This window comes from Lutzomyia longipalpis, chromosome 4, assembly GCF_024334085.1.
Source record: "Lutzomyia longipalpis isolate SR_M1_2022 chromosome 4, ASM2433408v1".
Taxonomy (NCBI): Eukaryota; Metazoa; Arthropoda; class Insecta; order Diptera; family Psychodidae; genus Lutzomyia; species Lutzomyia longipalpis.
Window position 1 is genome coordinate 1,684,965 of NC_074710.1, and position 25,777 is coordinate 1,710,741.

General features: G+C 38.2%; 6 protein-coding genes across 8 annotated transcripts; 3 read left to right on the plus strand and 3 right to left on the minus strand.

Moving 5' to 3' along the window:
* Positions 1 to 4: 4 nt before the first annotated feature.
* Positions 5 to 6,435, minus strand: LOC129795458 (membrane-bound transcription factor site-1 protease). Of its 2 annotated transcripts, none has more exons than XM_055836742.1 (5): positions 5,584 to 6,435; positions 5,041 to 5,501; positions 1,468 to 3,520; positions 600 to 848; positions 5 to 462 (listed from the first exon to the last, which is right to left on the minus strand). In XM_055836742.1, the coding sequence occupies exons 1-5, from the start codon at positions 6,113 to 6,115 to the stop codon at positions 203 to 205; spliced, it is 3,555 nt and encodes a 1,184-aa protein (XP_055692717.1). In that variant the 5' UTR covers positions 6,116 to 6,435; the 3' UTR covers positions 5 to 202. The 2 variants fall into 2 exon arrangements, with proteins under 2 accessions (XP_055692717.1, XP_055692718.1); XM_055836743.1 differs by having other exon boundaries at positions 595 to 848.
* A 3-nt stretch (positions 6,436 to 6,438) lies between these two features.
* LOC129795725 (probable 28S ribosomal protein S25, mitochondrial) lies at positions 6,439 to 7,226 on the plus strand. The gene is made up of 3 exons (XM_055837202.1): positions 6,439 to 6,658; positions 6,711 to 6,817; positions 6,879 to 7,226. The coding sequence occupies exons 1-3, from the start codon at positions 6,522 to 6,524 to the stop codon at positions 7,139 to 7,141; spliced, it is 507 nt and encodes a 168-aa protein (XP_055693177.1). The 5' UTR covers positions 6,439 to 6,521; the 3' UTR covers positions 7,142 to 7,226.
* Positions 7,138 to 8,085, minus strand: LOC129795712 (probable RNA-binding protein 18). Its single transcript, XM_055837188.1, has 4 exons — positions 7,998 to 8,085; positions 7,878 to 7,939; positions 7,671 to 7,788; positions 7,138 to 7,607 (listed from the first exon to the last, which is right to left on the minus strand). The coding sequence occupies exons 1-4, from the start codon at positions 8,004 to 8,006 to the stop codon at positions 7,203 to 7,205; spliced, it is 594 nt and encodes a 197-aa protein (XP_055693163.1). The 5' UTR covers positions 8,007 to 8,085; the 3' UTR covers positions 7,138 to 7,202.
* Positions 8,086 to 8,202: 117 nt separating this feature from the next.
* Positions 8,203 to 9,330, plus strand: LOC129795650 (26S proteasome non-ATPase regulatory subunit 7). Its single transcript, XM_055837107.1, has one exon. The coding sequence runs from the start codon at positions 8,251 to 8,253 to the stop codon at positions 9,253 to 9,255; it is 1,005 nt and encodes a 334-aa protein (XP_055693082.1). The 5' UTR covers positions 8,203 to 8,250; the 3' UTR covers positions 9,256 to 9,330.
* Positions 9,331 to 9,619: 289 nt separating this feature from the next.
* LOC129795521 (glycosyltransferase 25 family member) lies at positions 9,620 to 12,030 on the plus strand. The gene is made up of 4 exons (XM_055836883.1): positions 9,620 to 9,907; positions 10,051 to 10,279; positions 10,364 to 11,304; positions 11,380 to 12,030. The coding sequence occupies exons 1-4, from the start codon at positions 9,729 to 9,731 to the stop codon at positions 11,861 to 11,863; spliced, it is 1,833 nt and encodes a 610-aa protein (XP_055692858.1). The 5' UTR covers positions 9,620 to 9,728; the 3' UTR covers positions 11,864 to 12,030.
* Positions 12,031 to 12,266: 236 nt separating this feature from the next.
* On the minus strand, positions 12,267 to 22,511 carry LOC129795509 (calpain-C). 2 transcript variants are annotated; one of them, XM_055836857.1, is made up of 7 exons: positions 17,945 to 20,021; positions 15,236 to 17,213; positions 14,722 to 15,056; positions 13,153 to 14,455; positions 12,841 to 12,952; positions 12,513 to 12,777; positions 12,267 to 12,444 (listed from the first exon to the last, which is right to left on the minus strand). In XM_055836857.1, the coding sequence occupies exons 3-7, from the start codon at positions 14,978 to 14,980 to the stop codon at positions 12,359 to 12,361; spliced, it is 2,025 nt and encodes a 674-aa protein (XP_055692832.1). In that variant the 5' UTR covers positions 14,981 to 15,056; positions 15,236 to 17,213; positions 17,945 to 20,021; the 3' UTR covers positions 12,267 to 12,358. The 2 variants fall into 2 exon arrangements, with proteins under 2 accessions (XP_055692832.1, XP_055692833.1); XM_055836858.1 differs by lacking the exons at positions 15,236 to 17,213; positions 17,945 to 20,021 and adding an exon at positions 22,027 to 22,511.
* Between the last annotated feature and the right edge of the window lie 3,266 nt (positions 22,512 to 25,777).

Sequence of the window (25,777 nt, forward strand, 5' to 3'; positions counted from 1 at the left end):
ACAATTTTCTTATTTATAATTATGATTTTATTACAAAATAAAACATATAATCCGCTGATTAAATCGTCCTGAAAGCTTCTAAATTAACTAAATTACATTTTATGAACGCTTTTAGTTGTGACATTTGGTAGATTTGAACACGCGCCATTGTCAATTTTGCTACAAAATGACTTCCACTTCATCCATTTTGTTTTTTTCTTCTTTACAATCGAAAAACGTTGAAAAAGTAATTTCGGGATCTATTTGTTGCACCCCGAATTTTCCTGATCCAATTGACAAACAAGAGAAACACAACTAGCGTCAAAAAGAGGAGAATCCCAATGGAAATACTAAAGGATTCATCGAGATTCTCCTTCACAATTGCACCTGGTTCATCGGCAAAATTCACATTACCATCATGGCTGCCCTGCCATTGATTCTGCAACAAGCCCAAATCAATTTCATCTGGATTTAAGCCGCCACCTGTGATTTTTTTTTTAAAGAAATTCATTTAGTTTTTTTTTGTCTCAATGTTGTGGGAAAATGCAAATTTATGAAAATGTTGAGAGAAAATAAATGAAAATGGCAACCAAAACATAATGACAAACTACATACCTCACCTTTTTGGCTCTCCAACTTCCGGAGAATACTATTGGCACTACCATCTCCCAATGCACCACCATCTGCTGATGCCCCATTGGCACCACCCTGTGCCCCAATAGTTTGCGTGATATTGAGGAAAATGGGCGTTTCCCACACAAGTCGTGGGCACTGGGTTAAATCACGCTTCCTATTGGGATTCTGTTGATCAAGAACTTTCGAATACATGTAGAGGTTATTGTTAGGCAGCCTAGCTGGCGATATCACATCTAAAATACAAAGAAAACAAATTTGAAAACAATTTGATATTTTCTATGTTTTTCTTTCGATGTTTAGGAGCGTCCTTTCATGTCCGCCATATTTAGCTTGGAAATAAGATCATTTTTCGGTGAATAAATCTCTTCTTTTCTGTTCTATCTATTCAAAAATTTCAATATTTTTCTTATTCTTTGAAATCTATTGTGAGATTTTCACATTTTTTACTGATTTTTTGTGTTTTAAAAGAAAATTCTTTTCTATCAAATTTAAGGGGTTCCTGTAACAGTTTTTTTTCTACAAATCTTTTAACCTTTTATATTCTTCGTTTTGTAGATATCACGACACTTTTTTTTCATTTTTTATAGGTTGATGATAGTTTAAAATTAAGAAATTTTAGATGGGAAATTGCTGATTTTCTTTCATTTTTCACAATAAATCTTTTGTTTTAAGAGCACGTTCCACAATAAAACAAATAAAAAATGAAAAAAAACTATCAAAATCTCACAAAAGCTTTTCTATGTTATTTTTCTATGTTTAAGCGCGTCCTTTTTCTTCCCGCCATATTGATTTTCAATAGAATCTCAATATTTTATAATAGAACCAAATAAAAGGAAAAAAAATCAAACATACCTTGTCGGAAATGTATTTTTCCGGATTGGTTGAGTCCACTGAGGAGTCCAGCCACATGGGATGTCATCGTGTACTCCAGCAGCATGTCAAGGAGCCAAAAACACGGCTTCTCGAGATGCGTTGAATCGAGACAATTGGAATCACCGTAGACGGCAATTCTTCCACCACGGCGCACAGGTGAATGCGGCAATTTGAGTTCCTGCTTCACCTGCCCCACTTCCTGGGTCTTATCTTCCTCCTCAGCATCACTAATCTCATTTTCAGCCACATCCACCGTATCAACGGCCTTTAGGATGTGCTTCTCGGACGCATTGCTGCGTTGTGTGTCATCTGGCTCCTCCAGGAGATTTCTCTTATTGAGAATTGGATTCTTTTCCATTTGCAAACTATCACTCCCACCACCACCGAGATCTCTGTACAGATCCGCATCTTCATGGTGGACATCACTACTCTCCGGATGGCGAATGTGTGCAAATGTCCCATCAACCTGAAGGAGCCCCAAAATTGCTACGGGTGAACGAATGCGTCGCTTTTGGGCATCTTCCGCCCCTGTTGCAGTGACATTTGTTAGGATCTCCTGCCCCTGATCATAGAGATCCCTCTCAATCACAATTGATCCGGGAGTTTGGGGAAACTTCACCAGGGACGTCCCACTGGCGTAGTACATTGAATGATCCCCCATTGCAAAGTACCCTTCACTCACACGATCACCCAGTGTTACGTTAAATTCCCGCAGAAGTTCATTGAGTGCCGGAACATTGGCACCACCTGTATCTGGCATCCACCACTGCCGTGTATTCTCATCATAGAACTTTATCTTTCGCATTATGGACGTATTGTACCAATCGGCAAAGATAATAACACTCAAATCCCCTTCCAACACATCCCGCTTGAGTTTGGCAATTTCCTCCGGGAAGAATTCCTCTTCCGGATCAACTATAAGTAGTGTCCCATAGTTGGATGCATTGAAGCACGTATAGGGTGTCCCGAGGACTTCAATGTAGTACCCAGCATTCCGGAGATGTGTGTACATATCACGGAAATTCGTATGAATGTGATCAGCTCGCCAATCCAATGGATCAGCTTTAATTTTCAAATTATCCCGCGGTAGGTACCCCGGTGGGTAGCGTAGGCTGTGAAATTGATCCCAGAGGATTCTCTTATCACGCGGTGGCTTTGGTATCACCCGTACACGCAGCGGGAAGCTCACTGTGCTATTCCGCGGTTCAGCCTCATCACCAGCTGCTGGACTCTGTACCGTGAGCGTTACATGCCCCTGGGCAACACCCTCAAACGCCAACCCAGCTTCGGTTATTTGAATGTGAACCGACATCCATCCTGACCATGGCCAGAGTATCTCCGAATGGCCAATTGAAACGTTCAGCAAGTGCCCATTCCCCGAAGCGTAGGGATGCCACGTTGGGGGCGTAACCACCCTCCCAATGACCCCCATTCCATTGAGAATTGTCACATTAACAATTGCCGGATGACTTGTGTAGAACAATGCCTGCGTATTGTATGGCCACATGTAATCTTCCGTAAAGTCCACATATGACGGGCTCAGTGTTACACGGGGCTTATACGTTGACAGGAGCTTCATACTCTTCAAGATATTCAACTTCCCGTGCCCCTGTTCGAACATATTGCTATCCGGAAGGCGTGTTGCCCCCTCAATGAGTGCCTGCTTCATCGATGACGGATTCACAATGTCCATCTTGTGCACCACCCCACTGGCAAGGAGGGCAACAGCCCCCGCAACAACGGGAGACGCAACAGATGTTCCCGAAAGTGATCGGCAGCCACCCTTAACATTGCTCCCCTTCACCTGACTCCCGTACGTCACAATGTCTGGCTTTAGACGCCCATACCCACCCGGAAGTTCCCACGTTGTCATTCCGCGTGAACTAAATTTAGCAATATTGTCGTCAAAATTTATCCCCCCCACCCCAATCACCTCACTCTGATCCCCCGGATTGTTGAGTGTCCCATACAGTGGGCCATCATTGCCAATAGCTGACACCATGATTACCTTATTGGCTGTTAATTCCAGAACCTAATGAGAAAGGAATTAATTTTTTTAAGCAAGGAGGAAAGATTTCCCGCTTAATCCCTAAAATTTTAATTACATTTTGCAGAATAAATTCTTTAGAGGATTTGAATTAAAAAATTAATTCTTAAAAAAATGATTTTTTTTATATTCTTTATGAAACTTTAAAAACCAAAAGAAACCAAAAAATCTTTTAAAGAATACCTCTATAAGGGAAAATGCCTAAAGTCTCTTAAACTCCTACTTTAATAATATTTTAAAAAGAATAGTGGAATTCTCTTAAAAAGTTTATAAGATAAAAAAAAGACAATTTTTTGATCTCTTAGCCAAGACACATTTTGTGCTAAAACAATTTTAAAGTTTTTGGAATAAAATTTAACAAATAAAATGCGTAAAAGTATTACAAAACCGTGTAAATTAAGAAGAATCTCCCAACGATTCCTTTTCAATCTTAAAGATCAACTTCTTCCTTGAATAATTCATTCATTACATATCAATTTGGTGTCTTGGGTGCCATAATTTTTTTCTTAATTGTAGAATAGGCAAAAAAAATGAATGATTTTTCAATAGAAACGATGTTGCAATACGGAAGTTTTGTAGTTTATTATTATTTTATTAATTGGTGTCGAAAATTTTTAATTTATGGTAATATAGCCGAGACACTTCACGCTATAAAAATTAATTTTTGTATTTCATAATTTTTTAATTTGAAAAATTATATTTTTTGTGAAGAATACTATACGAACTATAATAATAATTTGAAATTATAGCAAGTGTACTATAACAAATTTTTGCTATAAAATTTGCTCTTGATTAACTTAACGAGTCCCTCTCGTACTCACATAGAGGTTATGATGCTCAAGCATTTGGAGCTTAAGTGGGATAGGCCCCGTTAGACAGTAAAATTTTGTGGAATGTGCCTAGGGTGCTATAAGAGTTTTTTTTAACCTCACTTTATTTTAATTCTGTAATAATATAATAATATCCTTTCAATCCTTTCTGTCTTATGGTTAACCTCAAATTGCTATAAAAACGACAAAAAGGGGAAATTCTCAACAAATAGAAAAATAATGTAAGCTTTTTTATAGCACAACGTTTGTCTCGGCTATGAGGAATAAAAGTTGTACTAGCTATATTTTTTAGAGCTGTTAAATTTTAAAATTTCCTTACTGTCTTCTTATTCTTTAAGAAAAATTATTTTCCCTATATCCTCGAGCTAAAATTTTGGCATTTTTTAGGCTTCTTATGCCAATAATAACCAGGAAAAAGTCGCTTTGTTTTCCCGGTTATTCCTCTTCGATGTTTTTCATTAATAAAATAAACAAAAAAGCGTGGAAAGAAAATAATAAATCAAGCGAGCAATGGAGAAGAAAATTGCAAACAAAACGAACTTTTATCAATGAATAAATTACGCCTTTGTGTTGTTTGACGACAACGGGTAATAATAAGGAAAATATGTTGTTTGCATGACCTGCCTCACCTCTCAATAAATAAACAAACAAAAAAAATTGTCTTTGTCCACTAACCTTGTCAACAAAGGGATGATCGAGAAAGTCCGGTCCACCAATGCTGAGATTTAGAATGTTAATCTTCTTGAGGATGGCATAATTGAAGGCATCCAAGAACCAGCTTGTGTAGGAAACCTGATTATTCGTGAAGACTCTGTAGATGTGGAGTTCAGCTTCGGGTGCAAAGCCCAGGCATTCCTTTGACGATGCAATTACACCCGCCACGAAGGTCCCATGACTTACGCCATCGTCGAGACTTTTCTCATTTGTCCAATTGGTGCGCTCCTTGATGCGCTTAAAGTGTGGATGGGATTTTGCGAGGCCTGTATCGAAGATGGCAACTTTCACTCCCCGTCCTGTCACGCCCATACCCCACAGTACGTCCGCCTTGAGGAGAGATGTAATTTGCCGTGGAATGGCTCGCAGTAGCCGACGATTTACATGCCTCGCTGTGTCATTTGTATTTGCCAGGGTGCGTCCTTAAAAAAAGGAATTGAAGAATTAAAGAAAAAAGCCTTTGAATGAAATGTTAAAGTCCTCGAGAAGAAGAAGAAGACCTACCCATGGCTCTTGAGGCATCCTCAAGCTCCCGCACAAGCTCCTCATCAACTTCCGGGGAATCAGCATCCTCCTGCCCTGTTTCCTCGTCAATTTCCGCCGCAGACAATGGAACGAATTTCAGGGAACGATGCACCATCCGCTGTGGTGTGACACTCCTCACTGATGGATGATTCTTAATGAGTTCCAGCCCCTCGAGGGGCTCAAACTCCTCCATCATGATAACATCAAAATCACTGGGAAAGTCACTGGCGGGATTGGAGCGCGGTAGGATACGCCAATTGGACACACGAGACCCATTGAGGGCTGCCCGAATGTACTTTTCCCTCGTTGCGGATTTATAATACCCATCAAAGGCCACAATGTACTCATTCTTCACAATTTTCGTCACAAATTCCACCTCCACACGATGGGGTGCTGTGGAATTTGTACACGGATCATGAGCCACAGCTGTTGTCATCCACATTAATCCCACCGCCAGGCACAGCAGCACCTTTGGCTGAAGGATCTGTGGCATTTTCTTCTTCCTGCGCATCTGTGCTTAGTGACAAAGTCGCTATCTGAGCATTTGGGTGGGTACACGCGCGGGGAAATGGGATGGCGCAGAGAAGAAAAAAACTTTCCGGGAGTTTCACTCAATGTGACCTCATTTTGAATTGTCGCACAAAAAACCAACAAATAGTCCCATTTATGATGTAATTTCACTGGAATTTCCTCAAACAACTCCCACTCTATCTTTTGCAGATATTTTCACGCATTTTCACTGCTAAATTAGAGCGGAAAAGCACAATAAAGATTATTAATTTATATGACGTCAACAATCATTGCTTTTTGACGGATCTTTTGACATTTCTCCTTCTCGTAAAAGTGAGGTTAGGTGAATTGTTTTTGCGGATGAGAACGTTGTTTGTGTGAAAAATCCACCATTCAGCCGCATCAGGATGCCGTTTATGAAGGGAAGAGCCCCCATTAGGAGGACAATTGAGTACCTAACCTCAGGGAGATTAATGCTGAAGAAGAATGTTCGGATTTTCAGCATAAATTACAACACATTCGGGGAGCACCATAAAGGCGCCAGGTGAGATTTCCATCTGAGAGAAAAGAAGTTTTCTAAAATGTTATCCTTTCAGGGATTATGTCTTTTGGAACTTATCTCAGCTCCAGTACAAAAATCCCGAAGTTCAGGTTGTTACCTTCAAAAATATGACTCCTTCGCCCTTTATCCGGTGCTACTTTGGTGAGTTCTCAGGATGTTATTCAATCTTCAAGAAATACCAATTTGAGATTTTTTGTTTTAGAAAATGGCAAAGACATTATAATAGACATTGACAGTCAATCCCGGGAAGATATTGAAGCTCACCTGATGCGTGTGCTGGGAAAATCCGAAGAAGTTCTCGAAGCAGAAGCAAAGGCAGCTGAGAAAAAGGATAATCCGGCAAATTTTGGCTTTGGCTGCTCAAAGAGGTGCATTTGCAACATCCCCGGACAAGTTCCCTGCCCAGGGGTTGTACCCCTACCCCATCATATGCGTGGGAAGTATAAATACCAACAAAAGGATTGAGTTTCATGGTGAGTTTATTCTTTAGAATTACATTTTTTTTTGTATAGGAAATAAAGGCGCCTTAGCGCTTTGTATGACGATTGTAGGGTCCTGAGTTTTTGTGTCGTGGCCTCTGCCGGTTAACCATGGTATTCCTCTGTGTCCTTTCGGGACCTTTGTTGAATTGGTAACGCTGAATTACAGATGCCTCACTTGAGACACTCTTGTTAACCTCAAAATCATCACCGGATTGCTGAGATTCTAAAACTTTTAGCTTCGCTTCGATGGCTTGAATTGCGAACTTTTTCCTGTCAGACGATGAACTCGATGAGGTTGCACCCGCGGAGCCCCCAAGGGCGGGTATTTCAATCTTAGGCTTTGCTCTATCTTCACCCTCACTGAAGGTCTTTGCCAACCCCACGGCTATACTTCTCCCATCAATTTGCTTCCCCGTAAGACGCTGTATCGCCGTAGTGGCATTTTGTTTCTGCAAAAACATCATTCAACATTAGTATAAGGGGGGCACAAAGTGGCGGAACACCCTACTCACGGTTTTGTACGTCACAAAGGCATATCCTCGCGATTGGCCAGCTAGGGGTCCCGTGCGATGGTAGACCAGTTCAAAATTTTCGATATCACCGTATTTTTGCAATATTTTCACGAGTTGATACCGATAATTTGCAAAAGAAAAGAAAAAGAAAAGTTAGGAAAGCCAAGGAGAAATTTTTTTTTCTTGAAAAACATTCTAAATAAAACTTACTCAGTCACCCTTATGTCGAGATTTCCAATCCATAGACGCCTCTCAGCAGCTTCTGTGCTCTGTTGGGAAGATGATGTTATTAGTTTATGCGTGGAAAAGTGTCAGGAAGTTACTTACTTTTTCCATTATTCTTCTCGAGAAAATTGTTTCAACAAAAAATTTTCTTTTCTCAACTCGCACACTTCGTCTGCACAGTGAGCGTATGCTGCATGCGTGCGGGAATGTTTATGAAGTTTTCGCCGACTTTTCGCCGCGCCGTGACTGTTCATATTTACTTTTTGACAGTCACTGCATAAAGTGAGGTTAGAGTGAATTTGTTTAGAGGATCCCTTCTCTGCATTTCCTTGTGAGTGAATTTCCTGTGTGAAAAATGCCTTCGGCGGAAGTTGTTGTGAATAAGGTGATTGTCCATCCACTGGTGCTGCTCAGTGTGGTGGATCACTTCAATAGAATGGGCAAAATTGGGAATCAGAAGCGTGTTGTTGGTGTCCTCCTTGGGTGCTGGCGTGCCAAGGGGGTGCTGGATGTGAGCAATAGCTTTGCCGTGCCCTTCGATGAGGACGACAAGGAGAAGTCTGTGTGGTTCCTGGATCACGACTACCTGGAGAATATGTATGCAATGTTCAAGAAGGTGAATGCCCGCGAGAGGGTTGTTGGATGGTACCACACTGGGCCGAAGCTGCATCAGAATGACATCGCCATCAATGAGCTAATCCGACGGTACTGCCCCAATTCCGTGCTTGTCATCATTGATGCCAAACCCAAGGATCTCGGGCTACCCACGGAGGCATATCACGCCGTGGAGGAGGTTCATGACGATGGGACACCCACATCGAAGACATTTGAGCATGTTCCGAGTGAAATTGGTGCCGAGGAAGCGGAGGAAGTGGGTGTTGAGCACCTCCTGAGGGATATCAAGGATACAACGGTGGGGAGTCTGTCGCAGAAGATTACGAATCAACTGATGGGACTCAAGGGGCTAAATCAGCAACTACGGAATATCCAGAAGTATCTCGTGAAGGTGGGAAATGATCAGTTGCCTGTGAATCATCAGATTGTCTATCAACTCCAGGATATTCTCAATCTCCTTCCTGACATTACGCATGACAACTTCACGGATACACTGTACATAAAGACGAATGATCAGATGCTGGTGGTTTACCTTGCCTCCCTTGTACGCTCCATCATTGCCCTCCATAATCTCATCAACAACAAACTCACCAATCGAGATGCCGAAGAAGGTAAAAAGGAGGATGGCAAGGAGAAGAAGGATAAGGAGAATAAAGAACTGAAGGATGGTAGTGGCGCAAAGAAGGACAAGGAAGACAAAGAGGGTGAAAAGAAGGAGAAGCAAAAGGAAGATAAAAAGAAGTAAAAAGAATTTTTCTCGCTACTATTTTGTACTCTAATTTGCTTCAAGATCATAATAAATTAATCCAAATTACTTTAATTTGTTTTTTACTGAATTTTCTGGAACATTTTTTACCTTTTAGCTGTGATTCTTTTTTTTCACAGCTATTGCAATTGATTGGAATTCCAATAAAATTCGTCTAAAGCTCTAAAGGATGTTATTCGTTTCTGTATGATTTTTTCTCGATCATGGCTGCTCTATTTGCTCCAAAATAAACTTCCCAATCTCCACAAAGCTGAAAATCTCAAGAAAAAAGTCAATTTTATTTTTTTATGAATTAAAACAAAAAAAACCTTCCGGCTGCTTTGAAACAAAAGAAAACGAACTTGTACGAAGAAACAAAAATTCATCTTCAGTGCCATAGGAAACATTGCCATGAGTGGGCGACGGAGCCCAATTAAATTGTGAATTTTTTTAAAAATTAAAATGAAAGTAAAATGAATTGGGGAGTTGTTGTGCTACTTTTTGTTGTGACTTCCGCTGCATGGGGGCAACAGATGCGGAAGGATCCTAAAATTCTCTTTGTTATCCTTGTTCGCAATAAAGCCCACACATTGCCGCTCTTCCTCACGTATCTCACACAGTTGGAGTACCCCAAGGATAGGGTGTCACTCTGGTGAGTAACCTTGACCTCTTTGGCCTGTGTGTGCGTGCCCCACTCACTTCCGGGCTCTGTGTGGCGAGGAGATAAGGGAGTGAGGTTATGGTTGTTTCCGGGAATGCTCTCTCTCTAGTTTGAGTTTTCTTCTTTTTGCTCAGGATCCGTTCGGATCACAATGTAGATGCCTCATTGGAGATTGTGGAGGAGTGGCTGAAGGATGCGAGATCCTGGTACCATTCCATTCACTACAGTTCCAATGTGAGTGAAGCAATGCGTCCGGAGGAGGTTTCTCCCACACACTGGCCACTGGAACGCTTCCGGGATGTGATAGCAATGAAGGAGGAGGCACTGAGAGTTGGCAGGGAAATCTGGGCAGACTATGTCTTTGTAGGTTTAGAGTTCTTTTTACTTGAATTCTGTTCATTCGGGATGTTTTAGGGATGTCTGCCTCTCATTTTGTTGGTTTTGTAGTTCCTCGATGCTGATACCTTCCTCACGAATCCTCTGACACTGAAGAAGTTGGTTAATTTGGGTCTTCCAATTGTGGCACCAATGCTAATCTCTGATGGTCTTTACTCCAACTACTGGTGCGGCATGACGGAGGAGTACTACTACGAGCGCACCGAGGAGTACAAGAAGATCCTCAATAGGGAGATTATTGGTGTCTTCAGCGTCCCCATGGTTCACAGTGCGGTTCTCATTGATCTCAATCATCCGGATAGTGATCTCCTGACCTTTGACAAGGATCTCCTGAACTTCCATTTGGAATCACTTAATTCCCCGCATAGGTACAATGGTCCCGTGGATGACATCATCATTTTCGCCATGTCAGCAAAGTATTCCGGAATCCCCATGAGGATCTCCAATGAGGTGTCATTTGGATACATTATGGTACCCCTGGAGCACGATGAAGACATCGTGAGGGACGTGGATCAATTGCAGAACGTTCGGGTGATGATCTGGAATGATTTGGAGGTGCTGGATGTGCTGCCGAATCTACAAAAATACATCACATTCCCGGAAAAGGATCGTCTCACTCTCTCGCGTATCTTCATGGTGAATCTCAAACGTCGTCCGGAGAGGAGGCTCAAGATGGAGGGGAATTTCCGGGAGTTGGGACTCGATGTGGAGTACTTCGAAGCAATTGATGGTCGTAGCATTGATGATGATTTCCTCAATGAGTGGGCAATCAACTTCCTCCCCGGGTATGCTGATCCCTACCACAAGCGTCAAATGACAATGGGAGAGGTGGGATGCTTCCTCAGTCATCTAACTATCTGGCAACGAATTGTCAAGGAGAATTTGCAGGAAGTTCTCATTCTGGAGGATGACATTCGCTTTGAACCCTTCTTCCGTGAGAGGCTCCTTAATCTCCTTCAGGAAGCACGTCAACTCAGCACCTGGGATCTCATGTAAATATCTCCAAATGGGTCCATGTCCGGGAGGGCTTCAGCAGCAACTAAAGGGAGATTTTATTTTTCATTCAGATACATCGGACGGAAGCGTCTAAATGAATCAGCGGAACCCTGGGTTGAGGGATCTCAGTACCTTGTCTACCCATCCTATTCCTACTGGACTCTGGGCTACCTCATCTCCAACCAAGGGGCTAAGAAGCTCATAAAGGCGGGACCACTGGAGAAACTTCTGCCTGTGGATGAATTTCTCCCCATAATGTTCGATAAGCATCCCAATGAGGTGTGGAAAAGTGCCTTCAACCCGCGGAATCTCATTGCCATGAGTGCTGCTCCACTCCTACTCTATCCCACCCACTACACCGGTGAAGAGGGCTACATTTCCGACACAGAGGACTCCCATCAGATCCCCCTGACATCCGCAGAGGTTTCCCACGATGTGCAACGGAAGAGTGATAAAGCCGATCAAGCACTGGAACTGCATACGGTGGGAGAACCCCTCCTTGAAAATGCCATAAATGATCGCAAAACGATCAGGGAGGATCGCAGCGATCTCTAAAGTTATTTTTTATATTAGGAATATTATCTTTACTTTGTTCAAATCAACCTGGCACATAAGCCCCGCCTTTCGATAGAACGTAATGTAGTTTAAATCAAAGATGTTTAAATGAAGAAGAAGAAGAATAATTAAGCTCTAATTGGCTAATAAATTCGTCCCATAGTTTTCATTGGCTACCGTTAAAGGCTTGAAGGATGAAGTCTCGGTGCAAGGTTTATTTGAACAAAGTATATGGGCTAAATGTCCCCTGAAAGTGCCTTAAATATTCGCCATTTCATACCAAAAAAAAAAAAAAAGATGAGAATATTTTTTATACAAATTGCTTTTCCTTCAGCATTTAAGTGTCTTTTCTATGAGATTTTTTTCAATGTTTTTTTTAGCTAATAAAAAATTCAAAAAAAAATCAGATTTGTTATTTTTATTGGTCTCATTATCAAAATCATAGGGAAGGCAGATAAAAATTTATAAATTATTAACAAATGATTAGGCAACGGATCAACACATCAGGGCGGATTTTATCCACTCTGCAAGACCAAGTTTGATGACACCATCTTGATTTAGGTCCTTCATTTTGAAGATTTCTGCAAAAAATATTCATTTCAATTAAAAAAAATTAAATTGAAGAAGAAAAAACCCGTTAAAAGCTCACCGAATGCCATTGTGAGGTGAAGAATTGCAGAGACGTAGTCACCGAGACGCAGTGTTCCGTCGCGTCGCATGTAGCGTAGCACCAAAATTGAGAGGATTTCCGTTGAGAGTTGGAAGCCAACGTCGTAGAGAGCATCACGAAGGCGTTCAGCACGGAGGATACCTGATTTCTCCTTTGTGTGAATCTTAAAGACCCCTTGCCAGGATTTCAGATTCACCATGAATACCTTAAAGTCCGTGAATGTAATTCGGCCACGATTGGTTTTCTGCAAAAAGATGGAGAATTTGTTAATTCCGGAAGGAAGACTAAAAACAAACAGCCTACGTACGTCCATTAGGCAGACAACTTGACGACAAACATCCAAACTTGCGCAGGATTTGATGTAATCATTCGGAAGGCATGCCTCGAGAAGTTCCTGGAGATCATAACAGTTGATTGTTCTGCGAAATTCACAAAATTAAGTAATTAAAAATTAAACTAAACAAGATTGAAAATGGCGTCGTAACAAATGATTTATTGTTACATAAACTAACTTTTTAAAACTACTAATAGATTTAAAAGATTTCTATGCCCAATAAAGAGTTTTCAAAGCACTATAAATGCAGAATGCAAATTGAAAAAGAATTTGAAGAAGTCTTACTTGTGATCATCGGCCAGTTGAAGGAAGACAGGCTCATACTGCGTCGTACCACTACCACTGAGATCTGCTTGGATTTTCTGTGAGGCATTTAGCGATGGAAATGGGTCCAGCAGTAGCATCGTTTGCGTTTCAAGCAATGACAGGCGAATTGAGGATCCCAGCACACGTACGGAGAAGGCAGATTCCTCCATTGGTTCAAATGTTGTCGCCATGATGAGGTAGCGTCCAGCATCGAGGCAGCATCGCTGACTAATTTGACGTGAATTGGTGTACTGTGAATTCTGGAGGCTTTTGTGCTTCTTGAAGAAGGACTTGGGGAGACACTCTGAGATCTTATTTTGCACCGTACTCAAATTGTACAGCGTAAACCCAATAACTTTGGGCTCCATTACGCTGTGTTGATTCAGCGAAATGATCACATCCTCCTTGTCATTGAGGAAGAGCTGCAGCTGGGGATTTATGTGGAAGGAATCTGGGTTGTTGCGGCATCCACCGGCTGTGACACCCTTCCTCCATGCCCCCTGGTACATACGCATCAGCCATTTGCGTGATTTATCCGACAAGGAGGGTTCATCGCGTGCAGTATCGGAATCAAGGTGAACACACTCCAGATGCGTGAAGATCTGTGCGAGATCCGCAAAAGACATCCAAAAATCCCCAATATCCAATTGCCCAAGTAGACGATCACGTTCCTGCACGGAAACCCTCTCCCAGGAATTTGAAAGCGACGACCAGTCACCGTTGTAGCCGTCGCCATTGCCAAAGTTCCCCAATGACATGGGATCACGCAGCCGGACGAGCTGCACAGAGTCCCCCATGAGGGTTTCTGCCTTGTCCAATGAGCACAGCCGATAGTTGGAGCCAACACAGATGCCACTGGGCAGCTTCTCGAGCTGATTGCGGATTTGGGTGGAGTTGGTGCTATTATTTACAGTGCATGTCACGATACTCGTCGTATCGAGGAGGCTGTACATGATGGCAGGGCGAATGGGTACATTTTCAGCTCGTATGGGGATGCATTCGGTTATGCCACCCGTGAGATCGGCCAAACCATCGAGGAGTGTCCCATACTTGAGGGCCTCGTAGCTTCCGTGCAACTTGGCGTAGGCCTTCTCCAGCAAACCCGGCCAGAAACTATTTGAATTCTGCGCCTGTAGGAATGCCAGCTTGCCATTTATCGTTGGTAATCGATCATCGACTAGAACTTCCACCCATTCACCGCACCACCACAGCCGGAAGCGAAAAACCCCATAGTAGGGTGTCTCGAAGCTCTGATCTGCTGGAACGACGCGGTAGAAGAGTCCTGGAATTTTAGAGAAATATTTGTTAGTTTGTTTTGATTTTTTTAAGAGTATCCTATAAGTTATAGTTGAGACGCCATCATGGCGGATAGCATAAATAATTTAAAAATGACGCATGCCATCTTGAAAAAAAAAGTATTAATCAAAAGGACGCTTCATTGTAAAATAAAAGCAATTGTTCGTTAATTTGACAAAAAACACGCAAAACATATAAAAAAAAGATTATTATGTAATTAAATAGGTAACTATCAATTGCAAACAATATCACCTTTAGATAAGTAGAGGATCCCTAAGCATGAGACGAGCCATCGATCACCCATCTTGCCGGGAGTGATGTCGAATTGTGTGGTGGAGTCGTTGATGAAGACTGGCTGTGCAAGAATCTCCTGCGGTCGTTTCCATTGGAATGTAAATGGTGGTGTTTGATGGTAGAAAACAGATGTCTGTACTGCCGGAAAGTCCGGATCCTCCCACAGTTGATTTTTCTTCTTGCATTCCGACTTTATTCGCTCATAGCTCGATGTCATTGTCGTCAAATGCACACACGCACACGAAAGAATTCACACCAAATGTCCAAACATAGCCAAAATCTCCTCTAGGATGCTGTGGGAGAGATTTTAAAGAATAATGAGTGGTGGGGGGGGGGAATGGGCAGAAAAAAAGTTGTGAAGAAACTCTCGATTGAAAAAAATGTGAATTGCATGTGCATGATCGCGATCGATGGCGCGATCTTCCTCGTGAAGCATTCAACTTCTCTTGTCCTACAAAACTCATTCACTCACCGCGGTACAGCTCATTTTTATGGCAAGCAATATTTTGCTTTTTTTTTTCACCCGTCTTGGATTGAAAATTGCACACGGAGAGAGAACATAACAGACACACAACTCTTGATTTCCCTCCGTTGCTTTGGTGGACGCGCTTTGGCGTGTGCACCGCACAAAATGGTGCAAATTAAAACGGAAACAAACGGAAAAGAGCATCACGGAGTGAAGAAGAAGAAAAAAAGCTCCTAACTTTGGTGTGTCGTAGGTGCTCAGAGGCTATTTTTGGGGTCACACAAAAGTACGCATGGTGTGCAAACAAATGGTGCGCTGGGTATGGAGAAAAAGCGCGCCAAAATTAGTGCTATATATAAAATAGGAAATTCCATTGTTGACGATCACTGGCGATCGCGCACAAAGTGAAAGTCATGCGAAAAAGTCGTGCATTTTGTAAGTTTTTTTTTGTTATTTAAATAATAATAACATTATAGAATTTGTCAAGCCAAAAATGTGGAACGTGTCGCAATGATCCTCCCGCAAATTCCCTCTCCCTCCCAATTGTCTCTGTTATTAATGAGACATTGCGTTTCCATTCATGCAAGAATTAAATTAAAAGCGCATTAAATATGATTTTACGGCATTGCTGCCAGTAAAACAGACTCCACCAGCTAATTTCCTCATTTTCAACCTTCTCTCCTTCTATGCTGTCTTCAAGAGTCGTTTCGTAAAAGAAGATTTGCAATTGAAATTACAATTTTCAGATTTATGTATGATTTTTGTGAGCATCACAATTTATGCTTCCTCTTACGCTTTTTTTCTGTTTTTATTGAATGCCTTGTGTGAGAAAAGTTCCACCCAATCAATTATTGTAATTGGCAAAAGGAAAAATGCAAAAACTATCACTTAAAAGACAACCCATAAACTTAAGTATTTTTTAAAAGTTTACAAATTGACAACTTTGTCGTGGAAATTTCTCTATTTAGGCTTTGTTTATTAAAATGGAATTTCTGTGATTTTTTTTATGCAAATTCCCCTCAATAATTCAATCAAAAATACTTTCCGTTTTTTTCTTGGTTTGAAAGTAATAAAATGCATAGTAGAAAAAATTCCTTTTCACTTTTTGGAGACATTGTCCCGCCATAAAAAAATAAATCTTCAAGCGACTCTACACAAGTCCGCCATTTTGATTTTTTTTTAAATTCCAATAAAACAACCAATCTCTGCAATGTCAAAGAAAGGTGCACTGAAGACAAGAAATTAACGAGCAAGAAAAGGCGATTAACACCTCATGAACAGAAAAAAATGGTCATCTTGAAAAATTTGAAAGTTGCGTTGATTTAATTTCGGCAGGAGGAACATAAAAATTTCAATTCAATAACCTGGCGCACGGAATGTCGTACTCGCGCAGGCTAAACAAGATCACGGCAAGAAGAATACAGAAAAAAAAGATCTCTGTTTTTGTGTCGGAAGAAATTGTGTTTTTATTAATATAATTTCACCGCCAATGTAATTTTTAGTTGAGTGATAATTTAGACAACTTTCCCGGGCAATGTTGTGAATAGGTCTCTTGGGTGAAATAATAAAATTTCACGTTAGTAATTCTCATTATTTGCTCGAGTGTCGATGTGAATTAAAACATTGTTACATTATTAGTTTTTTTTTTCATCTCAAAACACAAAAGGAGGTTGATAAGTAGTAAAAATTTTAGCAGGCAAGGAAATTTTATTATGCTTTGTGTTCTTCTTTAAAGCAAAACTTTAATATTTTTTACAGTTTATCGGGGCGATTCTGTCAAAAATCTTTACGTATTTTTCTTTAAAAATACGATTAAAGAATGAAGCACACTCAAAATCTTTTAAAATTCTTTATAGAATAACTTCAAATCTTTTTAGGGGAGACCGGGGTAAAAAAAGTCAATTTGCATAAATCCTTATCTGCAGGATTCCCCAAGGACAAGAAAATTTCCTCAATAAGTCATTCTTATAGGAAATTTCCTTGCCTACAACTTTGTCTCAGACCACTTTTCTCTATCTCCCCGGGAAATATGAGTTTTCGAGCTTTTCCTAAACCCTTCCGCTTCTGACTATTTTTAAACGCGGCGGGTAAATATAGTCACCAGTTGGCTAAATAAAGTCGGTCGAATTTTCCGACATTTCCAAAGATTTTCCACCTGAGAGATTGACAGTAGTTGATAGCTAAACTTCTCACCTTTTGATCCGCGACAAGGAATTTCACTTTTATACGCACTAAAACAGAGAATTTTGCGATTTTCTCAAACACGCTATTTTGCAACAAATGAATAGAAAATATGCCAAAAATTTCAAACTCCCATATGATTTACATGGGTTGACCCGATCTACCCCCTGGGGTGTGTTTTGATTCAAATAATTGTACAGAAAAATCATTAAAAGTTAGTGAAAAATACACATTGGCAACGTTTTCTGCACTAACCCAGGTAGTGAGAAAAATTATCAGATTGGAAAATTGCTGAAGGAAAAGTATCGGAAAACTCGTTTTTCTCAATACGCAAAAGTTTGGGAAATGGGCCAAAAATTTATTTTATTTTTTAACTCCCAAAGTACTGATCACATAACCTCCAAATTACTGTCAAAAATTGTAGGTGTGTAGGGCTTTCCACCCTAATTTTTTCCGATTTTTCCGATCTATAACTTGGGAGAAATTGGCATTTGAAAATTCGAAAATGACTCTTTTTACCCCGGTCTCCCCTACTGATTAGTTCTACTTTAAAAAAATGAGGATTTTTAACAGAATCGATCCCTTTAGATCCCTTAAAAAATAAAAGAAATCAAATTAATTTTTTTAAAAGTAATTTAACATTAGAACTAATTAAAAACACAAATTGTCTAATTCCTTAATACTTCTGAATTGTAAGAAAAAGAAGACTCTTCTCTTGTCTAAAATTTTAACAAATAAAAATAAAGTCTGCTTAGAATATTAACCCTTTTGCGCATTCTTTGAGTTATATTTTGACTCAAATGTATCACATTTTACTTTCTGGAATTTTAAAGAATTTAATTTGTTTTTCCCAGACGGAAATACGTTGAATTTAAATAAATTGGACCAATTCTGAGAGAGAAATATTCTCTGAAAGCATGATGAAAAGATCGAATGTTTAAATATTTCAATGTTTCATGTGGAAGCGATAGGGTTAATAGAAAAATTCTTTCTAAAAATTCTTTCTAAGGATTTTGCTGGCCAAAGTGGCCAATTTAACATTTTTCATTCGCCACAGAATTAAAATCTATTTAACATTGCGTGATAAATTTTACATCTGTGTATAGGGAAGCTCAAGATCGACGAAAGAAAACTTGGAAAAATATTTTCTTTTGAGAGAAAATTAAGGTCAAGTTCTTGAGATTAGAAATCTCGATCCTCCAAGGGTTATATTACTCTGAATTTCATTTGTTTGTTAATTTTTAATTGCTATAAAGGATGTAGACTATTCTTTTTGATTGATTTTGGTTCAGGTGTTCCAAATCGTTTGACCAAAATCAAGCAAAAACTGACTGGACCTATTTAAATTTCGTCCACTGTATTTCGATTAGAGAAATAATATTTTTCTCCTCTTGAATTCATTACTAACCGATATTTATTCAAAAAAGTAAAAAATTAAGTTTTTCCAGAATTCTAAAGAAAAATGTAAGATTTTCCATTATTCTTCGGCACTTTGAATAAAAATCTTTTTCAATTGTGTGGGTTAATATTATAAAATTTTGCAGAATAATCTCTCGCGTAGGTTTTTTTTTCTCGTAGTATGGTGCCCACAAAATCTCATCAATTGACCATCATTGGAATTGGTTAAAAAAAATTGAGAGATGAGCTCGCGAGGGAAAAAGGCGGCGCGAGAAAAAGGTGAATAACCTGATAATCAATTTCAATTTAAGAAAACATTTCAAGAGTCCATTAGTCAAACTTCAATTACTAATAAGTGCACACAAGTGGTTTCACCTGACCAAGCAATAATGAAAGATATCTCTTCTGTTGTGTTGATGGTCTCTCTGTGCTCTCACCCACGATATATTGATGATTTCGCATCATGGTGCGTATAGTTTTTTTTTTTCAAAAGGTGGTGTGTAGTTGAGGAATTGTGTGGAATTTTGTATTTTTTTTTAATACTGGGGCTCTCTCTCTACTTGCCCATAATTAATAGTGTGTGGACGACTTTTTTCTTTATCTTTTTTCGTTGTTGTTTGAATTGCTTCCTGAGAGTTGAGAAATCAGTTGCCGCATTGTTGATCACGCGCGCACATTCGATTTATAATATGATTGGAAAAGATTCTTAAAAATAGAAATATGTGTGTGAATTCCAGTCTGAATTCTTGTGCATGAATGGATAAAAGAAAACGAGATCAGTGCGAGAGGGAGTGAGAGGAAAAAGCTACAAAATGATAGTGTGAAGGTGGTGGCGAGGCTGCCAAGAAGCGGCCTACACAGTCGAAATTAATTAAATTCATATACATAATACAATATTCAACGGAATAATCGTGGGTTTCCATCGCGAAATAAACATGCTGTAAATCACCCAACACCTCCAAAGACAATGCAAAAATCTTCGATGAAGAGAAGCATTGCAAATGTCGCTCTTTTCACGAGAAAATTGCAATTTTTCCCGGCATTTTCCATCCTGTCCGGATGGGTGGAAAGTGATGAAAAGAAACTCGCGCTATGTACGTCTGATTTATCGGGTACGTACATCTTGGGAAAAGCTCCCACTGTAGCCATGGGAATATTCACACAGACACAAAAAGTCTTGCATAAGGAGTAAAAGCCAAGGGGGCACAGTAAGCAACACAGCAGCTGTGTGAGAAAAAAAAGATCTTGCTAAATGGAAAAAAGTGGTGCAATTTCCTCTATACTGATGTTTGTGGCTCAATTGGGAATCAATAGGTCATCAATTGGTTGTGTCCATTTTTTTTATTGTTATTCTTTGGCAAACAATTGACAAAGAGTGTGTGGCAGAGAAGGTAGAAAAAATCCGGGAGTGCCATCGTGACATCGCGAGAATAATAAAGAGGGAAATGTATTTGATTAAAAATGAAAAATTGTCCCCCTTTTATGGACTCTCTCACATTGTGGCGTGTAGTATCTCATAATTGAATCATATATCTCTGAGCAACACGTTATGTTTTATTCAAATTTAAATTTTTTGATTTTTTTTTGTTAAAAAATGTTTAATTTTTGGATTTGTTTTGGATGATAATTATTTTTTCAGAGTTTTTCATTGTTTTTTACTATTTCTTTGAGTTTAATTTGATTTCCAAAACACTATAATAATTTAATTTAAAAATTCTTGATGAAAAAGTTTATCAATGAAAAAAATTCCTGCCTAAAGTAATAGGGGGCTCACGAGGTAACAACGCGAGAGCATTTTTACAGATAAAAGTGTATTATTTTTTGGATATAATCAGTAAACGTATTCTAATTAAGGTAAAAATTTTTCTCTGTAAAAATGTTTTCTTTTTTGTTCTTTTCTGTATTTTATTCGACAACTTACCACGTTTTAGAAATGACTAAGATAGCTCTCAAAGGGTTAATAAACAAATCAATTAAAAATATTAAACCTTTCCGTGTCTATAGCATAAAATTAAAAAATAAAATATTGAAAAATTCAATCAACCCAATTGAGACATTCTTTCATTGCTCTTAAATGACTTTTCTCTAAGAATGCGTTTTCATTGACTTCTTTTACATAAATTCAGCGCATTGTCACGCTTAAAAAATGACAATTAAAGAAAATTAAAGAAAATAGAATGTTTCAAATTTTGAGTAAAGCTATGCCCAAAAGTTCTGAAATTTAAACCTCTTAACTTTCCACCTGTTATTCAAACTGTTTAAATCAACTTTGCACCAAAGCCAAACGGGCCCTACCTTCAATTAAAATTTAACCCTTTCGTGTTCGTTAGGTCATACACTGAAACATTTTTTTTCCACGTTTAGACAAATTAAATTATTTTTAAAAACGTTTTGAAGGGAAAATGTTTCTCGAGAGCATCCATTCACGTGGACATGAAAGGGTTAATTTATGTAGAAAATGTTTTGGACAAATATTTATATAGAGGTGGAGCCTTCGTGTAATGTTCATTTGAACAGAAATTAATGAAATATTAGATGAAATAATCTTGATTTCATTCTGTTTAATGTTTAGTATACTTATGTATTTAATCCGTTTTCACGATATTTACCTTAATTTAAATTTAAATAGCAACTAAAAGATATATTTTTTTTTGTGTAAAAGAAAACGACAGCAGAAGCACAAACCGCGAGAAGAACACACCGATTATAAAAGAAATTCTGAAATTCTAATCACGGAAACAGGTTAAAATTTTCACATAGCCCGCAGAGGTGGAGTGAATTACGAATTCTTTACATTGCTGAATCTTCCGTTTAATATTATATTGAGATGAAGGTGGAAGAGTTGGATGAAGAAGAAAAAAAAAACTGAGAAGTAAAAAAATGTGAGAGAGAAAAATTCCACGTTCACGAAAGTTCAGAGATGTATGAATTTGAGCTGAAGTGAGCGCGCGGAGTTTTCTTCGGTTGTATGTGGTTGAGATGGTATGGCGCGAAGTTGTGTGGTTTGAGATGGAATGCCATGGAGGAACACCATAACTGTTCACAATCTCAATAATAACGCACAGTGTGCACGGTTTGAGGGAAAAAAAGGCGTTCACAATCTGGATAAAATTCGCTTTTTATCATTAAGATTGTGGTGCAACGGTGAGGGAGTGGATGATGGTAGTTTTGGGGGCAATTATTCCACACGGTGGGATATCATTTTGTCATTCACCTACCCAGAAAATCACTTTAATTCCACATCCTACAGGTTAAAGCGCAATGCTGATTTTTTCTTTGCTTTAAATTTCTTCTCACATCCAATCCCACAGCGCTAATACACCCGTCACTTGTGCGTTCACCTTCGCGAAAATCCACGGACCTTCCTTTTTTTTTATTCGTCGTCGCAGAAACACTTGAATATATTAAAATTTTATTGACACAGTGGCGTCACGATGATTCTCCACGGATTTCATTCACCAAATCCACTTGAAAATGGCCTTTTTATCGTTTTTTTTCCTCTTACTTCACAAATAATTGCACTTTGTTATCCTTCAGAGCTCATCAAAAGAGCGCGTAACTACACAAAAGGCCCTCTAGTGGCAGGACATGCAAATTACCACTCCGCAGCACTAAGAAAAAAAGATCAGTCAATCTTTAAAATGTTACAAAATACCCGAAAAGTCGTGAGATGTTGCTACAACGAAAGACTCCAATGAACTGAAGCGACGAACCTCAGAAAAACTTTCATAAGCACGACGTTCACTGCAATCTCAAATACGATCGCCAACATTACATTTCTATGTATATGCTCTCATGGTGGGCAATTTGAGGTAGAGATTCCAATGAAAATCTCCAACATTCTCGCCCCCAGAGTTGTGTGCGTAGCTCCCATTCAAATACTTTCTTGCACATAGCACTGATTTGATGGTATGAGGAATTTTACCTTAATAAGATGGTAAAATCGCATTTATTTACCTATTTTACTTCATTATCCCACTACTGGAGAGCTTTATCCAACTCGGAGACTTTTAATTTGTAAGAAAAATTGAACAAGAATTTAGTTTTTGAGAAAATTATTTTTTTATTAAAAATTCGTTAAGAAAACAAATCGAGAAATTCAAATTTTATTTATTCTTATTAAACGTTAAAAAATGCAACTTTTCTCTCGTTTTAGTCCATATTTTATTGAATAAATTTTATACGCACCTTATTGAAATGCAGAAGAAAGCAAAATTAATAGCTTGATGATTTAATTTATAAAGCAAAATTTTCAATTTATAAAGTCAATTTTTGCAAAAGTTTTGAAAGCTGACAATGAAATTGAGGTTTGAATTCTCATGAAGGCAACCTCATAACCCAAAAAAAAAGTTTTTTTCAACAGATTTATGTATTTATTTAAAAAAAATGAGACGTTTAATGAAAAGTCGTTAAGTTGATTAAATGATGAAACAATCTATAAAACAAGGTGGTGAAGTGAGGAAGAATGAGGGGGTGTTTAAACACCCTAAAAGTTTAGACAGTTTCATTTGTTTTAAAGGCCAAAAGAATTTATTTCTTAGGCTAAAAGTTAAATAAGCAATTTAGAAAAATTGTTGTTGTTTTAACATTCTTAATCAATCGTTAAGTGAATGAACATCAAAGCTCAAATTGAACTGGGGTCCTTTATGTTGGTTCTTCTTGTTTCCTCATGAGAAGCACCGGACTACATAAAAAGAATCTTTGAGAAGAATAAAAGTGAATAGACTCCTTTTAGATAAAATATCAAAATAACTTATTTAGATTATTTCATTTGTAGTTGTAGAATGTTTTAAGAACTTAATTGAGAAAAGAAAACACATTGAGATTGATTCTGTTCAAAATCTTTATTTTTCTTATTTTATTTCTTTAATAATTAAAGACTTTGAAGAAAGGATTGAGCTAAGATTGAGTTTAAAAGAAAGAAAAAAAAAATCTCAATAAATTTTTCTTTTCTTCCAAACTATATTAAGATTACTCTGGCGATCGGCTACGTTATCCCAATTATTCCTAAAATACTATACCTGAAAAGGTGATCCACTCCGGTTTTGTCGCACCGCGTGGAGACGATTTATCGGTGATTTCTTGGGAGGGAAACACCCAAAAAGAAACCACGACGGTGCGATTACAACGTCGCTGGGTGATGGAGGAAACAGGTTTGTGGCACCTGTGAGAGCAGCCCATTTAAATGTGGAATTCCTGAGAGTTTCTTTTATGATCTGATCGCCAATTGTGTGGCTTAAACCTCTTCATCGAACCACATGTAATATATACATGTGTATGTTCTCTTGTTGTGGCTTCCTTGTCAGTAGTTTTGCCCGATGGGTGTGATTCTAATTGTCCTTACTCCTAATTAAGTTTATAAATGACAACAGAACTGGGATACTGAATGTATTTTCTTTTTTTTTGTCAAGAATTTTCTCTTTATCACATTTAATTTTGAAGTACTTCCTTAAAATATAAATTGCCACATAAAAAGCATGAAAATAACTTAACGTACATTTTAAATTTAAAAATAACTTAAGCGCTCGTTAGCCTTCGCCGAAAACTCTGCAATTGGCTCATTTTTTAACTCTTCGTCTGCCAAGTCTAATATATTTATATAGGAATTTTGTAGTCTCAATGTTGGGATAATTTATCATAGGAATCCTTAGGAATCTTTGATCTCTTTTACTTCTATCATAACTTTAACAGATATTTAAGAGATTATAGACATTTGTTCACCTTGGTCACGCCTTAAGACGTATACTTAACTACTTTTTTAATTAGACACTGTGCTAAGCAAAATCGCAAAGATCTCCCAGAAGAACCCCATGGAGTTTTCTTCAAATTTAATAAGTTTCTTTCTTTGCTCTTTTTAGAAACTTTGGAATTTTTAAAATAGCTGCAAAATTGTAGCTCAATAATAATAAATTTTATTGTCCCAGATAACACAAAGATTACATAAAGAGGGACTAAGTATACATTAAAATATGAAAATCTTCTGAGATATTAATCATGGCGAGTTAATGGTTAATATCTTTTCTTGATAAAATTAAAACATAAGATATTGGGCCTAATTCAGCGACCAAGAAACCCTTGAAATTCGCTTGAAATCTTGAAATTTCAGTACAAAATTCAAAGATTTCAAGGGTTTCTTGGTCGCTGAATTAGGCCCATTGTATTAATTTTTTCAAATTAAAAAAATAAAATTCTAATTTTTATCAAACAAAGTTAAAATTCAAAAGAATTTCCACTAAAAGATACCGAATGAGTATTATTAAAATCGACAGGAAAATCCATAAATTTCCACGTGTGTTTAAAAATAAATTTCCACCACCTCTTGACGACTCGCGCATCCCATTGGCACAATAGAGTGTGCTAGACTCCCAAGTTCACGAGGATCTCTGCAAAATATTACTTATTGCCCCAATAAATCATTTTGGGAATGCCGGCAAAAATGTGTTTTATGTTAATTTTGGATTATTGTGCGGTGGAGGAGAAAAAGGGCATTCCACACGCAGATTTCTTCTTTTTTTTTTCTTCTCTAACTAACTCTTTGATGATTAGGTTTTCAAAGAAACCTATTTACATTACAGAGAGCATGGAAGGTTGAAAAAAATAAATGAATTTTGTTCTGTGAGAGCTGCCATTTTAGAGAAAAATTTTAAAGCTTGATAAAAAGTAGTTTGTACTTACATATGTATATACTCGTTCATACACTGAGTGGTTTTGCTCGTTAAGATACTTGATTTATTTTAAATTAAGAGGTTTTTATTTCTTTGCCTGTTTAATTGAAATTGTTTCATTTAATCCGTGGTAATTAAAAACATTTAACTAAAATTTTATTACATTTTTTACCAAACTAAAAAAAATTGTACATAAACATTCTTTATGATCATTCTCTCCGATACTAAATGTAAAAAAAAAACATTAGAAAAAAGATTCATTAGCGTAAAGGTATGTTATAAAACTTCTTCCGCGTAATTCACA